The sequence below is a fragment of the Labrus mixtus genome, chromosome 4 (genome assembly GCF_963584025.1).
Source record: "Labrus mixtus chromosome 4, fLabMix1.1, whole genome shotgun sequence".
Lineage (NCBI taxonomy): Eukaryota > Metazoa > Chordata > Actinopteri > Labriformes > Labridae > Labrus > Labrus mixtus.
The window spans coordinates 2263741-2281137 of NC_083615.1; the positions used below are offsets into that span (position 1 = coordinate 2263741).

General features: G+C 40.5%; 2 protein-coding genes across 4 annotated transcripts in view; one reads left to right on the forward strand and one right to left on the reverse strand.

Moving 5' to 3' along the window:
- LOC132972340 (serine/threonine-protein kinase WNK1-like) overlaps nucleotides 1-10939 on the forward strand; it is a 29255-nt gene extending 18316 nt beyond the window's left edge. For 2 of the 3 annotated variants that reach the window (XM_061035097.1, XM_061035098.1), the window contains exons 12-28: nucleotides 5-40; nucleotides 486-608; nucleotides 1845-1924; nucleotides 2016-2178; nucleotides 2258-2374; nucleotides 2877-2990; nucleotides 3494-3542; nucleotides 3650-3790; nucleotides 4210-5156; nucleotides 5252-5326; nucleotides 5410-5526; nucleotides 5623-5947; nucleotides 6781-6958; nucleotides 7062-7249; nucleotides 7374-7529; nucleotides 7627-7856; nucleotides 7943-10939. In XM_061035097.1, the coding sequence (XP_060891080.1) occupies nucleotides 5-40; nucleotides 486-608; nucleotides 1845-1924; nucleotides 2016-2178; nucleotides 2258-2374; nucleotides 2877-2990; nucleotides 3494-3542; nucleotides 3650-3790; nucleotides 4210-5156; nucleotides 5252-5326; nucleotides 5410-5526; nucleotides 5623-5947; nucleotides 6781-6958; nucleotides 7062-7249; nucleotides 7374-7529; nucleotides 7627-7856; nucleotides 7943-8335 (3432 nt within the window). In that variant the 3' untranslated portion in view covers nucleotides 8336-10939. The remainder of the gene's footprint in view (nucleotides 1-4; nucleotides 41-485; nucleotides 609-1844; nucleotides 1925-2015; nucleotides 2179-2257; nucleotides 2375-2876; nucleotides 2991-3493; nucleotides 3543-3649; nucleotides 3791-4209; nucleotides 5157-5251; nucleotides 5327-5409; nucleotides 5527-5622; nucleotides 5948-6780; nucleotides 6959-7061; nucleotides 7250-7373; nucleotides 7530-7626; nucleotides 7857-7942) is intronic. The other variant, XM_061035099.1, reaches the window with a different exon arrangement.
- A 422-nt stretch (nucleotides 10940-11361) lies between these two features.
- rad52 (RAD52 homolog, DNA repair protein) lies at nucleotides 11362-16974 on the reverse strand. The gene is made up of 12 exons (XM_061035140.1): nucleotides 16311-16974; nucleotides 16006-16074; nucleotides 14721-14822; nucleotides 13878-13971; nucleotides 13721-13788; nucleotides 13496-13614; nucleotides 13305-13380; nucleotides 12992-13218; nucleotides 12727-12917; nucleotides 11903-11983; nucleotides 11568-11795; nucleotides 11362-11486 (listed from the first exon to the last, which is right to left on the reverse strand). Exons 2-12 carry the CDS (start codon nucleotides 16057-16059, stop codon nucleotides 11425-11427), a joined length of 1302 nt encoding a protein of 433 aa, XP_060891123.1. The 5' UTR covers nucleotides 16060-16074; nucleotides 16311-16974; the 3' UTR covers nucleotides 11362-11424.
- Nucleotides 16975-17397: the final 423 nt, after the last annotated feature.

The window sequence follows — 17397 nt, forward strand, 5'->3', positions numbered from 1 at the left end:
ATAGTACGGAGTTTACTACCAATCATCGCTTCCCCCTCAGGTAGATAAAATGACCCATTTTACTGTTACCACTTGGAAATACAGCAACAGCCTTTTTTTTTTTTACCCTCTTTGTCTGTGTTGGTCTGCACAGCGGACCCGGTCTTTATTGTCGATGTTTAATTTGAGCTAGTTATTCAAAGCTTTTGTGATCCAGGCAGAAATATAGAGGCCAGTAGTCTTTAGAGCTTGAATTACAAACAAGTATGTGTCTGTTAAATACACTGAAAATATGGCATTTGATATTCACTTCTCTTAACCTTTACAGCCTTGACTGTCACATAATTATTATAAATGTGATGTATGCACTTGTGTTACTAAACAGGTAAGTAAGGCTTTGGAATAGAGCCGTGACACTTCCAAAAGATTTGGATAAGAAAGACACGAGGTAGTCTGAACGCAGTGGTTAACTTTAGCCTCAATCTGTAACCTCTCTTTTCTTATAGATTCCCCCCCAGCAAGTGATAATGCCCCCCTCCTCTCAGCCGTCTCCACCCCAACAGCAGCAACATCCAGAGAGCAGCAATTCTCTCCAGAACATCATTCTGCCACAGTCTGCAGCACTACAGGTAACACACCTCAGCTGCTCGCACATTCATTTAATTTTACTGATAATTTAGATAATCTGACATATAGGTTTAGGTATTTAACTCCTCATTTGTTTCAGAGATTTCCTCTTTCACTCAACAGTGTAATTTTCATCCACTTTAGTTTTGTGTTTGCGGTTTTTCAAAATCTTTTGTTTTTAACTTTCTCTGGTCGCACAATCTTCACTTCCATGGCTGTCCTCTTTTCTTTTTTTCTGTCACTCTTCCCCTCTGCATGCTGCATATTCCTGCATGACTCTTTAGTCTTGGTCCAATGATCCAAGTCCTCCTATCATGTCTCCTCCAATGAATGCAGAGCACCTATACTTCCTCTATCAGGCCTCATGCCTCTCTGTTCTGCAGGTACTCCACAGAGCAAAACAACATGTGTGTGTGGGTGGATGAATGTGGGTCAAGTGTGAAGCATTTGTTTAACGCTGTTTCCGTTTCCTGTTCCTTTTCCTGTTCATTTTATACACGGGTACCTTCAGGGCAAACATATTGAAATATATAATCAGAGATGTATTTTTTTATAAAATAAATGCATAGTCCACAGCCTTTGAAATAAAGAGGCCTTTGGGTAAATCTATTGTAGAGCTCAGATAAAGAGACGATGAACATAAACAGAAACACAAAATGTGAGGACATGAAACGGGTTATTTCCTGTTATGTTTTGATCAAAAGGTAAAATACTTTATACCCATCTGGCTGTTCTGTAAATAAAGCCACTCAGGGGGTTTACTGAGAGCAAAACATATAATCCAGGAAAACAACAGATAAAATCATTGTGTATATATAAAAGACAATTAATCACAGTGTCAAAAAAAAAATGCACTATTGTAACTACCTGCAGGGCTGGAAATGAGGATTGATAGATCTGCTTTAACCTGACAGTATGGTGGCCTCAATCTTTGGAAAATAAAATGAGAAAACCATTGCACAGCAAATTTGCACAAAGCCTGAGAGCTGAGTAATGGTGCCCCTTTTGAGTACACTGATAATAGTTTCCCCTGATTGAAAAGCTCCCTCTGGTGGATGGCCTGGTTTAAATTTTTTTACTTATCTTTAAATAGTAGGCCAAAAAAAAAAATTATTGGGTGAATGAGAATGAGCCAAGTGTGTAGTATAGATCCTTAAAATCCCTAAACTATTTACATTTAAAATATTTTAAACAAGAAGTGTTTGATTCATGGATTTATGAAGGTTTCTGTGTTTCAGGCCCCTGTAAGTGTTTCTCAGTCTTCATCAGCCGAGCAGCCAGCAGGATCCTCGGCTGTTGTCCATCCATTTGTAGAGAGGTGAGTTGGGAGTTAACTCATTTTAAACAAACAAAAAAACAGGTTTCATTGTCACCACAATGTGTCATCTCCCTCCATTTCTCTCCTACAGCTGCCTGTCAGATGCAGCTTCAGGTCTAAGCGACGGTAACGATGGAAGCTCCACATCAGGTGGTCGCCACGAGGGGCGCTCGCTGAAGCGTCACCAGAGGCGATCTGTACGCAGCCGCTCCCGCCACGACAAGACTGCAAGAGCCAAGCTGAATGTTCTGAGTGTAGGCATCTTAAACTGATTATATCATTCATGTTCTGTTGTCCTGCAAGCATGTTTAACCTGAACGACTGTTTTTACAGATCTCTAATGTGGGGGACAGAGTGGCCGAGTGCCAGCTAGAAACGCACAACAGGAAGATGGTGACCTTCAAATTTGACCTTGACGGGGATAATCCAGAGGAGATCGCACAGATCATGGTAGTTCTCAAGTTTTTTTCCACTAGTACATACTGTATGTAATTGTCAACTGTTTAATGCCAGATGAGATCAGACTTGCAGATTCAGTCCCTTGTTTTACATCCCTACTCAAGACATTATTTTATAATTGTTCTTATTTTTATTTTATTAGTCTGATTTTGTTGTCTGCTTGTTTACTCTCTGCCTGTTGCTTTAATTGTCTCTCTGCTTTTATTTTCTGTTGTAAAGCACTTTGTTACTTGTATAGAAAAGTGCTATACAAATAAAGTATTATTATTGTTATTATTAATGGTTGTTTGGTGACTTACACCTCAATCCTCCTGTAACTGAACTGAAATAAGAGGAAACGCATTTAACACCGGTGATGTTGTCGTCAAATTTGCTATTAAAATGGCCGCAGCAAACAGCGCCAGTCACACTTTTTGAGCGATTCTGTACACATTTTTACTACGTCTGAAGTTTGAGTTACAGTTGTTGAATTTCTTTTTGTGTTGTGTTCTAGGTCGAGAGTGAGTTCATCTTGGAGAGCGAGCGAGAGTCCTTCATCGAGCAGGTCCGGGAAGTCATAGAAATGGCTGATGAGAAAGGAGAGGGCATGAAGGAAGGCTTTCCACAGGTATATATTTGGATTCTGGAATTAAATTGTGGAATTCTTTAAATAATGATTTGAAGGGTTGTGTTCAGATATTTCAGTTTAAAAAATGTGTAAGAACAAAGTTATCAGGCTGTATGAAATTGGCAGTTAGTGTGTTCTGTGTGTGTTTTCCTTCTAATTTCCGAGGAAGTGAAGACTGAATTTGTCAGATTTGTTTTATGTTGATATTCATTCATTGATTGTAATTTGGACAGAACCATCCAGACATTTATTGTTTGCTTTTTGAGTAAGGGGGCAGGCAAAACAAGATTTCTCCCTGCTCCTTTCCGTACATGGGATGAAGTGTGAATTGTTTTTTTCTTTTTCTGTTGGGTGCTTTGACTTGTACGGAACAAATTTAAAAAAAAAAAGGAATGAAATGAAATTTTAAACTCACAATGACTTATCAGCCAAAGATCATTTTAATGTTGATCCACTCTTACTGAACCTGAGGATTATAACTGCCTGCTCTTTCCTCTTTGCAGATAAGTAATCAACAACAGCAGACTGAGCTTTCTGTTCCCATGCTGCCAGGTACACAAACTTTTATTAAGCCAGCTGATACTTTTTCTTATGTTCAGTTTTTGAATTTGAAGTCAAACTCCCACCTCACATCTGACCTTTTTTTTTTTTTTGTCCAGGCATTTCCCCCAGTACCACAGCCCAGGTGGTGCATTCGGCAGGACGAAGATTCATAGTCAGCCCAGTGCCAGAGTCTCGTCTTAGAGAGCAGTTCTTTGGAGCTACTTCTGCTAATACCTCCTTTGGAGATGAACTTCCAGGTGAGAGAAACGTTTTTTTTTATCACCTGTAGAATTAATATGTTTGATTATTCAAAGTAATCCACAAAATAAAATGTGAAAATATTAACATTATTACTGTAATTGATTTCAAGTACACAGGGAAGCAGCAGGGTTTTAAAATATATTTCTTTTAGAAATAAAAATGCATTCATGTCATATATTACACAGCGATTAAGGTGAAAAGTTTATGTTTAACATTGTACCTTGCTTTGGTGTGAATTGGATGATAGCACAGTACAGTACAGTAAGGGCTGCTTCACAAATGTATGGGCTACGGAGAGCCAAATAAAGGTGGTCACTGGTGAATGGCGTCTTATGCATTGTTAATATGGACCGCACTTGAAATGATTCCTCTGAGTTTGCCGTCCATTGATCGTCCTCCTTTTACTTTTCAACAGCTCCTATGGCATTGGGCCTTTCTCTGTCTGCTCCTTCTGGGACTCTGCAGCAGGCTTTCAATAAAGTAAAGCAGGAACGTTTAGAGAGAGGTAACACCATCGATCCTCCAGCTACTGAGCAACAACCAGAAACTAAACCGTCCAACGAGGCTGCACTCGATCCAAACTCGAACAATGTTCCGCCTCCTCAAGAAGCCGCAGCCTCTACAGCTAGCTCTACATTTCCTGCTGCGTCCTTGTTGCCTTCCTCAACTGGGAGAGTTTCCCCTTTGCCTGTCTCTGCTCAGTCCCAAACTCCAGCCCCCGTCATCAATGATACCAGTCCCTCTCCCCAATCTCTCGGTGAATCGGCCCCCGCACAACTTCTACCAGCCGCCAACCTCCCTCCCTCATCCTCCACTCTTTCTCCTCCATCCGTGCCGACCTCCGTCCCCTCCGTCCCTGTGCCTCAATCGAGCGGCGGTTCTGTCTCTGCACCTTCTGTTGCTGCTAATTCACCCAGCAGTACAGGCACTGTCCCCTCTTCAGAGCAGCAGCCTTTTAACGGTGCTGCTACGTCTTCTCAGCCTATGAATTCGTCCATCCATGCACCTCAGAACACGACCCCCCAGGGTCAGCCTGTTCCTCCTCCCAGTCAGAGTCAGGTCCAGCCACAGCCGACAGAGACAGAAGGGGCTGAGCTCCAGAATAAGACTGGCGGGGATGACATCCAAGCTCTCGATAAGAAGCTACGGTCCCTCTTTAAGGACCAGAGCTCTGCATCCATGGACCCCAGTCAGACCACAGGCACCTCCTCTCCTCCCACTGGTACTTGTTCACCCCCACCTGGAGCCGCTCTGCTGCCTCCATCTAACCTCCCCCTCTCCTCTGGGGTGCAGGGTGTCCTTGGCCCCTCCACCACCCCGGGTGGACATGCTCAGACACCTCCAACTAAGCCCAGGGCACAGGTCAGCGGAAACTTAGGCCTCCCTTATATACCAAAAAAACGTATTGAAATACGACCTCCTTGACTTAACTTGTTTTTTTTTTTTGTTTTTTTTAGACTTTACCTTCTGGTTTTGATCAAGCTGCTACACCTCCCTCCGACCTTGTACCGCCATTTCCTGGACCAAATCAGGTGCATACTACTTTCTCTGTCATACCAGCCACTCTACTTCTTTTTTATACATCTACTAATTCCCTGTTTATTTGATTTTGCAGGTACAACCCCTGGGCAATTTGGATGCCGAATTGAGGAGAGCTCTGAGCCCTGAGACTGTTCAGGGAGGCAACAGAGTCCAAACCCCGGCTGCAGGTTTCACTCTTGGACGTTTCCAGGTAAGTTTAAATCAAAGCTTCAAAACTTTGACATGTTTTTGGACTGATTTCATCAGATGAATTTAGTTTAATTATCCATCTTTGCTCTTCCCTCAGGTGTCTGTTGCTACTGATGGTGCATCGCACAGAGCACCAGGTCCCTCCAGCCTCGTTTCCTCGTCTTCACTGACACCGTCCTCGACCTCCTCATCCTCTTCTTCTACGTCGTCGTCCGAACCCTCAAGTCCAGAAAACACCCTCCACCGGTCATCCTCTCTGTCCAAAGAGGTTTGTGAAACTGACGCTGTAAACCGAGCCCAGACTGCCACTGATGGTCCCCCCAATCAGCCCACCACTATTGGGCGCTTCCAAGTCTCCACGAGCAGCAACGCTACATCTGAACCAACTGCTGGCTCAAAAGTGGGACGTTTTTCCGTCACAGGTATGTTCCATGTTTACAGCAAGTAAGCTAACTTTGAAAGACTAATATAAAGCCTTCCTTGCAAATGACTTGTATAACTCATGTTCCTACTATTCCGTACTATAGTATACTACATTATACTTAACTGTTCTATAATGGGTTTCTTTCTTCTTTTTTTTATACTTTTATTGCAATTCATTAATGTTTCCGATCATTGTACTTACACATATTTACAACATTTTTTCATATTTTTAACACCCAGTGGTGAAAAGAAAACAATACATAGAAATATATACACAGTATGCAGATTCAAAATGCATATAACAGAGGCAGCATCCAGAGCGAGCTTTGTGCCTCCTTTTTACAAACATATAGATAGTCAGGTTAAACATACTGTTAAAGAAAAAAAAGAAAAAAAGAGATATATATTTTTTTTTTTAATTTAATCCTTTTCTACTTTTTTAATTAAAAAAAAAAAAAAAAAGTATATATATATATATAATGGGTTTCTTTACACTGTCATGACATTTTTAAACTGCTAACACTGTTTCTCTAAAGGGGAAATTATCCTAATTGTTGTGTTTTTAAAGCAGTGTAATCCTGTCTGAGGTGTCTTTATAGAAAGGGAAGTAGTCTGTGGAGTCCACTTCATTATAAATTTATGAATGGACTTCTGTTGGCAGAGGCCCGCAAATTATTCATTAAACAGTTGTTGGCTTAAAGGTCTAGTAAACTTTTCTACATCTGTTTTTGTCTGTAGAGCTTAACTGTTGGATTTTAGCACAGAAAAAAAGATGTTGGAGTTGCATGTTTTAAATCACATAGGTAAAGCTGCCTTTGTGTTATTCCCCCAGTGACTCCAGCTCCACCTGCAGGCTCCAGTCCACCACATGGCTCCGGTGTGCAGAACGGACCCTCCTCTTCACCCTCTGATGCTCATAACACACACCCCCATTACAGCAGCGACAATGACGATGACTCTGAGAACGAGGACGAAGCTTTGCAGAAAGAAATCAGCCGTCTCAGAGAAAAGTACGTCATGTTATCACCAATCCTACTTTTCTACATTTCCTTTATGAATTCTGCTTCAATGCATTGTAGGATTATTCAACCTGACTGTATGTTCTGCTTCCAGGCACATGATGGAGATCCAGGCCTTGCAGACTCGTCAGAAAGAGGAGATTGAATCCTTGTTCAGTAAGATGGGAAAACCTCCTCCGCCTTCTGTCATCGCACCCGCTGTTGCGATGGCTGGAGGTCGTCGCAGGCGCAAAAGCCACAAGTCGGCACGCAGCAGTGGACAGCCTAGTCCCAATCATTCAGGTAAGAACAGAAATGAAATACTAACTTTGGTGTCAGTGTAACATTTTTTGTATGATCGTGCATAACTGAAGCTGTTGAGGGAAAATGTCAACACTGTATTGTGTTCTGTCCTCATGATGTCCAGGGTCCCCGATCTCCCCGAGTCTTTACGGGTCACAGTCCTCTGCAAAGCATACTTCCCCCTCAGCATCAATGGCCTCGCAAGAAGCAGGTATCCGGTCTACCATGCAGTCGCTCAGATCCTCTCCATCTATGCCTAGCCTCAGTAGTTGCTCAACAGGTAAGCACTTAATCCTGGTACAGTGAGATTCCTTGAGTTGATACCTGGATTTTTCTGTTTACAGTTTCCCTCTCATATCTCTTTTTTTTCCCCCCAGTATCAAGTGAGACTGGTTCCACAAACGGTTCAAACCACTGTCAGAACCACTCCACCTCCCTGACCCAGGCGAGTGGACCTACTCCTTCTGTCTCTCACACCCAGAAGGGGAAGGGTACTTTCACCGATGACCTGCACCAGCTGGTGGACAACTGGGCCCGGGACGCCAAGAGCCTCTCCCAGGTCAAGAGATGTCCTCGAACCGGGGCTCAGTCTGCACTGGGACACGAGGTAAGCATTCAGTACTTGATTATAGAAACTGCCTTTTTATTGCTGGAGAATACTGAGTAACACTTTTATCTCTTCTCTGTTTTTAGATAATCCCTCCTGCCAACATGGGCCGCAAATTCTCTGCTCCAGGGTACCTCTGCCCAACTCTTCCCTCACCTTCCAACACGACATCCACCACCAGCAGCACTTCTCACCACCAGAACACGACCAACCCCGCTGTCGCTGTGGGGCCTCGTAAAGGCTCTTTGGGCCCTGTAGCCCAGAGCTTTGGATACACCTCGACCCCTTACAGCGGCTCTCAGTGGGCAGGACCCACAAGCACAGGCCAAGTCAGCATGCTTAACCCCCCGCAGCCACTGACGCAGTACCAGCCGCCCACGACAGCCCCGGTGTCCATGCACCAAAGCTACCACATCGGAGCCACACCAGCCCCTCAGAAATCAGTCGCCCCAGGAGGGTCCAACTTGAGGCCGACATAGCCCCAGTCTGAGCCCTGGTCCAGGCTTGAGATGAAGGACCACACAGGGCAGACAGTCACGGACAAGAACCACTAGCTGTTAGCTGGTTAAATGGCTGTGCATTTTTATTTTAAATTCAACTTTTATTATGTTTTTTTTTGGTTTTTTTTGTGATAAAGCTGACCTGTGTGGTTCAAAGTTCTCTCAAGTGCAGAGCAAGTTCTGTCTGGCTATCGGAGGGAAGAGTGCAATACACTTCCGCAGCACAAGAGTGTCACACCTAGCCTGCCATTAGCTGTGGAATGGAGCTGTGACGAGTCAGTTGGTTAGTGTCCAATCCTTAAGGCGGAACCACCAACAGCCAAAGACGAGCAGATGTTGCAATGTCCGCATTACCCTTGAAGAGAGGGGGAAAGGTAGGATGGGATTCTGGTTCAAAGCCTGGACTGAAGGCTGTTGAACCAAATCGCCACAAACAAACACACACAACTCAACACTTACCCTGTGTGTGTGTGACTTTGGATCGAAGGTTGAAGTTGTTTCAGAAAGCGTGTGGGGGGGAGTCTCAGATGGAAAAGTGAAAGTTTGACAAGTGGAGCTAGAAGAAGGACACAGTAAGTCAGGCAGGAGTGTCATGGAAGGAGTTGCAGTATGAAACCATCCCAGTGGCTACCTATTAAGTAAAATGCAATAATGGCAAAGAGTAGAAATGTTGTCCCTTGTAACTGTGGCCTTAAATCCCCCAAACACATTGAAACATATTGTACATAGATATTTCTCCACTGGGTCATGAGTCCATGATCAGCATATTTATGTCCCTGTGAGTCTGGTGTCTTTGTATCCATACAGCTTTATTATATTTCTGTTTTTGTTTTTTTTCATGTCAGATGTGGAAGTCAGTGCATCAGCCACATTAAAAAAAAGAAAACATTTTTCCTGGTGTTGACCACCATACTATGAAACTTGAGAGGCGATGCTGCTAGTCTGGGTAGAGGGGTGTTTGCAGGGTGTTTTTTCTTTTTCTTTAATGCTAGAATTAAATCTTAAGAATCCCACTTTGACACACCTTCACTCAGTGAGGTTTAACATCCACTCATATCATTCAACATAGAATAGTTTTGGTTTATTGCAATATTAGCTTCCCACTTGTCCACGTCTTTGACACAGACGCTGCACACAGACGACCAGGTTGTTTAGTGATTTCATGTCGCTGTTAGATCTCTCCGCTCATGACGTCCAGCTGTCCGAGGTGTCTGGGGTTCTCTCTGTGGTCTGTTTTTTTGTATGCGTATATTTAATAAAACAAATGTTCTTTATGGACCTGTATTCAGCCATCAGATTTTGATGTTGTTTCACTGTAATTATTATTAAAAGGTTGTTAAACAACATGTAGTTAAAGGAATATAAAAAGTGCAATTGCAGGGTTTGTTGTTATTGGCATCCTTCTTACCACACAGGAGTAAATCCTGCTGTTAATTAAGCTCTTCTATGACTGCCCTGCCCCCCCCTTTCTTTCTTTTTCTATTTAATTGTACATATGTTAATGTGAGTATATGCTTTCATGTAACGCTCAGTCACCAGTGTATGCTTTGTGATGACCCACTCTGCACGCACATGCACTCAAACCTGTAAACATGAGGAACACTTTAGTGCCTTGCATCCTCACTAATGACAAGTTCCAGATTTCATTTAGTCCCGCATCTGTGACTGTACCGCAGAGAAAAAAAAAAGCTACTTCTCCTACTTAAAAAAAAAACCTGTACACAACGTAAACACAAATGATCACACGGCCAGCTGAAGCGATGTAACGCTGAACCATCTGACACCACTCACAGGACGCTGAACAAAGAGCACACTGAGGAATGTGGAAACTGTTTTCTTTTACTCACTACGGTTACATTTGTGTAATAATCCGAGCTGTGTAGTTTCAGCTCATGCGTACATGGATTTGGCTGACATTCGTTTTGTGGATTTATCATTAAACTGTTTAATAGAAGCACTTGTTCAGGCAGAGTGAGATGTAAAAAAAAAAAGGATAAAAAATTGTCTCGACCTCACAAGAGTGCCATGCTGTCATTGTGACTCTTCTGCCAAGTAGTTAAACTTCTCTAGAGAAAAAATAAGTTACTGCAATGCAGAATATGCAATGTTTAAAGTTGTTATGGGACAGGGAAGAAGGGGAACATTTGCATGCTGATGAGGGTTGTTACTGACTTCAGTGTTTTTGATATTGGACTATTAGAAATCTTTTTTTTTTTTTTTAATCTTTGCTTTTTTTGAGTCATCACAAAGTGTTTGTTCTGTTCTGCTGCCATTCAACATTATCACAGGCACAACTTCAATATCAGATTTATCTGCATGCCGGCGTCACTGATGTTTAAAAATTACAAACTGAAACCACAACTCACAACTGGCCACTGTACAGCACAAGCTCAATAAAGCTTCTGGTCCTCGTGTTATTATTCCGTAAATACACAGTACTGACACACACACTAATAGTATCTGTTGAACTCTTTATTTCTGATCCCTCCTTACTGATTTCCTGTGATTCTGTGTCTGTTTTGTGTACGTTTTTCACATTGTACAAAATGTAAAAACAAATAAAAAGAAATATCATTTAAAACACTTAGCTTGCTTGTCTTTGTCTTTTAAAAACTAAAAGCTTGTTGAATGGTTTTCTGTGGTCAACCTGAATTTATTCTTATTTTTTAATCAATTTAATGGCTTAAAATACTAAATACTTCCTTCAGGGATCAGATATGTGTGGTTATAATTCTGGAGTTTAGATCGAGTGTGCCACATACAGACACGGACTAGTGTTTTTTTTTGGGTTTTTTTTACAAAACCAGATAACATTTCTCCCAAAAAAAAAATGGCATAAAAGCAAGACATTTAAAAAATTAATGTAATAAACAAATAAATATCAAAACAAATTTAAAATAATTAGGCTGACTTGTACCTTCTCTCTGCTCCTTTTCATTAAAAATTTGAGATTTTATGTTTGTTTGTTTTTCTTAACTTTATTGGGTTTTTTTAATGAAATAAAATTTACAAATAAAAAATAAAATAAAAATACATTGTGTTAAATTGTAGAACAGCGTCATTAAACCTCAGGTTTCAAGTCTGCGTTTCTTCACGTGTTGTCCTTCTCTGTAAGGACTCGACACTTCACCTGTAAGCAGAAGAAAAGTAGACGGTAATTACAGATGTCAGCCAACAGAATATTAACAGTGACTCTTGAAAACACCCTCACCTGGTCTGGACTGATACTGGTTCTGATAATGAGTTGTGTTCTGAGCCGTGTTGTACGATGGAGCTCCATCTGGAGGCCTGCCCGGCGCCCTCTGAGGGGTCTTACTGCGTGTTTGCATCTGGTGATTCCCAGGCGTGCTGGGCCTGAGCGCTTTGGAGGGGGGGCCGCCTGCTGGGACGCCCAGCTCCTCAATCCCATCCAGAGTGAAATCCCAGAGCTCAGGGTCATCTGCACAGAGACAAACAGGTCACACTGAGGGGATGCTGGCTGCTGCAAAGTGAAGACATGCAGGTTGCCCCCCCCCCCTCCCCTCAGCACATTGAGGGTTTAGGTACCTGCTAAATACTGGTCCCTGCTGCTGGGCTGCCTGTGTCCCACAGAGCTGATGTCACTGAAGGCAGGCGCTCCTTCATGCCCTGGAGGAATGGAGACCACTATTTAAATCAACTCTGGAGAAAGACACGTGTATACACCGCATAGTTACAATCAGAGGTACTCTTCAAACAGAAGTCTAAACAAGTCGAGTTATCATTATATTATTTATTATATATCGATATGTTTCTGTCATTGCAGATAGAAGAGGGCACCTGCTGTTCTCCAGGTAAACATTATTATGCAGTGAAACTAATAATAATTTAAGATAAGTTAGAGCTGTATTTATCCCTGAGGGAATCCTTGTGCCGAGTTGTATGACAGTACATCATTAGCAGTAGTATTGACAGTTCAGACTCAGACCCAGGATCTGATAATACAAGCTCTAGGTAGAGACCACACTGATAAACAAACAACACTGTTTCTCCAGGATCTATAAAAAAAACTGTCCAGTGTGAGTTTTATTTGAATCTGTGACCTCTGCTAAAGATCTTTATCATATAACACACTCTCACTTTTTTTTTTGTTTTTTATTGTATTTATTATTTTTATGAATCAATTATTATTGATTGATATGTCTATGTGTATAGGTTTGTGTGGATATATGTATGTACGAAACTGGGAACATGTGTGTGTGGGGGGGGGGGGGGACTTGCAGGCAGGCTTGGGAACATATAGCTTCTGAATAATTTATGTTTAGAGTTTTTCCTTGTATTTTTTTTTTCCATTGCCTGTTTCTGTTTTAAATTAAAAAAAAACCTTCAATTAAAAAAAATGAAACTCTCACCTCCACTGGATCCTGTTCCAATAGCAACCTCTATGTCCTCAGACTTGGTTTTATCCGGATTCTGCTGCATCCCCTTGGCCTCCATTTCTCTCCTGAACTTCTGCTGAAGCTGCTGCTGTCGAAGCTTTCTCAGCTGTTTTGGGTCTGAGTGACCTGCAGACTCGACTACTTCCTCAGACTCTGTGACGGGTCTTGAAAAAGGAAAACATTTGGATTAAACAGACATGAAGAAGTTTCTGGACAAATAGAAAATAGACCTTGTTACCTGGTGATGGCGTTCTCGCTCTCCTGGTCTACAGCGGGGCCCGCGGCGTTCGGGGTGCGCACTTTTGAATAGTTCTGGTTCAGGCATCTGGGCTCCAGCGGCATTCTGCCCGGACCCGCCGCAGATAAAAGCTTTTCTTCACAGACCAGACTGGAGAGGCGGGCCTTCTCCACTAAAGGCTCCCCCTCACAGCGCTTAGTCTGGGCCGGGTCCAGAGGAGGAGGAGGCTTTGTGCAAAGAATTGACATTGATTTTAAATCCTGAAAATTTTTCATTATAAAAAAAATCACAAAATGTAGTCAGTGAGTCTGACCTGTTTGGGGATTTTGTTAATGGCTACAAGGTACTCCTTATTCAGAATGCAGTTTCCTAAGGCATTTCCGAAGCATCTTAAAACAGACACACACAAATAAATTAGATTTAAGCATAAGACTTGTTCCCTCTCTTCATTTGACAAAGCATTTTTTTATGTTGTTTTAGATATAAAAAATAAATTTCCGGTACTTTAGTGCTCTCTTCATTCCATCGGTCACTGCTTCTTTTCTAGCTTTTTCTAGCGACAGAGCTTTAGACTTCAGTCCTTCACTGACTCCGTACCCCACGTCCTCATGAAACGCCCCGTCCTGCACAAAGAGTACACACACAAATCAATGTAATAATCTAGATTTGAAAGTATATTCAGTCAACATCATGCAACGTAATTTGCTGAAAGTACAAACAACACACAACCTTCAGCTGCACTTTGATAAACGCACTGACTCCAACGTAGAACTTTCCGTTGATGAGGTCAACAAAGTCTGTCAGATATAAAAGCCTTGTGTTAGTCGGACTGTGTGACAGTAAGTTAGACTCTAACGGGGTCAACGAGAAGCTCCGTAAGTCGTACCGACATTCTGCTGAGAGATGGAGTGAGACCATCCGTTGTATCCAAACATCTCATTGGCCAGGCTGATCACACGATGTCCCTCAACATAGCAGACCTACAGGAGTCCAAACATGTGCAGATAAAATAAATTGACTCCACAGATAAACAAGAACCTTATTGTTACAACAAAATATACCTCATTAAAGGCTTTATATGTGATTTTTTTGATCCAGCAGATGTCGCCCTTGAGCACCAGCATGAAACCAAAACAACTCGCGCTGCATTGTTGTGTTAGCATGCTAATGCTAGCGATCTTTATTCTGCTCGTATCTTCACACTGCATGTAAATTTACCTGAAATGAGCGTGATCTAGAAACACAGTTAAGCAGTGAGTACAGTATGTTATTCTTCTTTTCTCTAGTCCCTCAATTAAACAACTTTTATACACGAGGGGAGGAGTCAGCCGGCCGTCCGGGCGATGTAAACAAAGTGAAGATAGGACTCTGAAAACTCTGAAAACATCACAGACAGTGGGACTCGGGTGTTACACCCATTGTAGACAGTCATGACTCACAGAGTTGTTTTCAGAGGATATACTTGATTTATATTATATTTAAGTGTGAAAAATCACAAATAAAGACTTTCAGAAAATGTAAAGAAACAAAGAAGTAGTGATAGAAATCAATCGTGCACTTTTAATTATAATAATAATAATAATAATAACAATAACAATAATAATAATAATAGCTCAGTTTAAAAGAAACAGATCAAACTTTGATTGTAACATTTCAAACAGTTGATTTGCGACCGGCTCCACACACAGCGGTGCAGAAAACAAAGGCAGAGACACAAACAAAGACTTGCCTTCTGTCCTCCTCCTGCCATTCTGGTACTGATGTACTCGGGCCCCAGCTTCTGTTGCAGAGCATTGTGCACCGCCTGGTACTCCTCAGCTGTGTAGGAACCCTGAGGGACACAGGCCAGTTAGGAAAAACAAACCATCATTGATCTTTCAGTAACAATCAAATGCTGCCAAACTGTCTTCTGCTGTAACACGGGCGATAGATTTTAAAAGGTGATTTGCATCCGTTATGTGCGATAGAGTTAGTTCATATTGTACACATTAATGTGAGTAGTCCTCCCACTTTAACATTCCCATATGGTCTCACATTTTTCAGCAGCAAATTAAAATGGACTACATGAGTATTGTGTTACAAATAAAAAAATCCAAACCTAAAATGCTTTGCAGTTAATACCGAATACCAGAATATCAAGATTTTTAAACTAATTTATTCAGTCTGGCTTTTATATAGTGCTTTATATAAATTCAAATCTTAACATTACTGTATTGTCTTTTTTATCCTACGACAATCTTAAATATTTTCCTCTTATGTATTTATTTTAATATCTTGTTGCTTTCATGTGTCGTATTTTATTTTATTTTATTTTTATACATATTTTTTAATTCTTATTGGTGTACATTAGTCTCTCAATGATTTTATAAACTACTTTTTGTCAATAACTTTTCTGCACTCTTGTAAAGCACTTTGAACTGCAATTTAATTTGTCTGAAAGGTGCTGTATAAATAAAGTTTGATTGATTGATTAAATCCCTTATTATGATTACGTGCAACCAAGTGCACCAAGGTGAACTCAAAAAATCCAAGAGATGTCAGAAGTTTTCAATCAAACACACAGTAGAAGCAAATAATTTTAAATATTGATATATATAATAGAATACATAATAATGATAAACCAGTTTGTAACAATGTTAAATTTGTCAAATTTGCAGCAGAGTGAAGTTTTCTTGTAATGATAAACATATTGTTGCAGGTAAACAGGTTTGTTTACTCTCCCTCAGTTCAAACCTTAAACAGCAGAGATAGAAAACAGATGTGAGGAAAAGACAGTGTGATATCAGATGATATTAAAACATTAAAGCTGGTTCTGCATTTATTTCATTTCTATTCCAGTCTAATTGTTGAGAGCACAAACATTAGAAATAATCCAGGGGTAAGTTATGAGTACAGTTATCATAAATTATTTTCATAATAAGTCAAACACATGATGATGAAGGTGGATCTGAGTTAAAGGAAGAGTTGATTTTGCATAATGTTCATTTTGCACCCGTTGTGACGTCATGACCAACCTGTCCGAAGCACTTCGGAGCAGAGCTGCTCCTCTCTTCTGTGTTACTGGACATGACTGCAGAGCTCTCCTAAATACATTAACATAAACAAACAGATGGACACAGGTTACTTCTGCTTCAGCTCTCCTAGCTCACCAAAACTCTTTTTAATTATCGTTTAAACCTCAAATTGACTGACCTGACTCAGAAGCTGTATTACAGGTCAAACAGTCACAAATTAGCGTTACATTAACCTCAATAACAATAACATTAACCATGACTAAAAGTCGCGTAAGTTAGCCCGAGCATATTTACACAAAACTCACCTGATAAACTTCTCCAAAAGTGATTTATTTGCTTAAAGAGCAAGTCGGAAAACAGAGTATTTGCATCATTTTAGATCAACAGGAAGAACTTCCGAACTTCCCGCTCGGACCAAAGGGGGGGGAGTCTAATGCCGCCTTCCAGGCCCGTCGGAAAAAAGAGTTGTAAGTAAAATGTCGGGATAGAGAAAGTGTTTTCTTGTAACGATTTTCTTTGTTATTCACCATGATGTAGTTTATGTCGTATGTTATGGTTGTAAATCGGTGTGATTATGTTTTGTTGATGCGATTTCGCGATTATTTGTTGTTATTGCATTTTTCAACATGATATCACGATAAAAAACTGGTAACCTCTGAACTGCTTAGTTCAGGACTACGTAACAAATGTTTTAAAAATATCGTGTGAATATAAAGTGAAATTAAATTATAATAAATTAAAATATAAAAATGTTCTCCTCCATTCTGTAGTTTTACTACAGAAAAAAACGCAAAGATTTATCAAGGTGAAGTTTGCTATAGGATAGTTTACCTAACTATGGTGGATTGATTCACTATTAAGGCATTTTAATTAATTTATAGGCTAAATAATAAATGCTTACTTGCCTTATAGGCTACTAATGTGTGTACACATTAAAACGAAATTGTTCTCCTATAAGCCAATTTTTCTAAAATTTTCTTGTGCACTTATTTTGATGATTAATGTGAAGAAAAAAAATTGCTTTTTAAAATTAATTAGGATATTTGTTATTTGACTCAGTTAATTTAAATAAAGATAAAAAAAGAATACAGCAGGAGGCCATTTATCCAGAGTTCCTGCATGCTGGAAAAAAATACAAACTGAAGTCATCTCTAAATCTGTGTTCAAGGGAGACTCAATCAAGATTTTATCTAACAAATTTAACCAATTCGTCTTTATTTTAAATGGCTGTAAATTCGTTTCCCTAAATGTAAATTTCCAGTGTTGTTTTTGTTATTTAGGTTTATGAAAAATACATTTTAATGTTTATAATAAATACATTTAAAAAAAAAAAGATGCAGGCACAGGTAGGCTACAGCTGATGTTTCATGACTATTCATTTAAAAATAAATT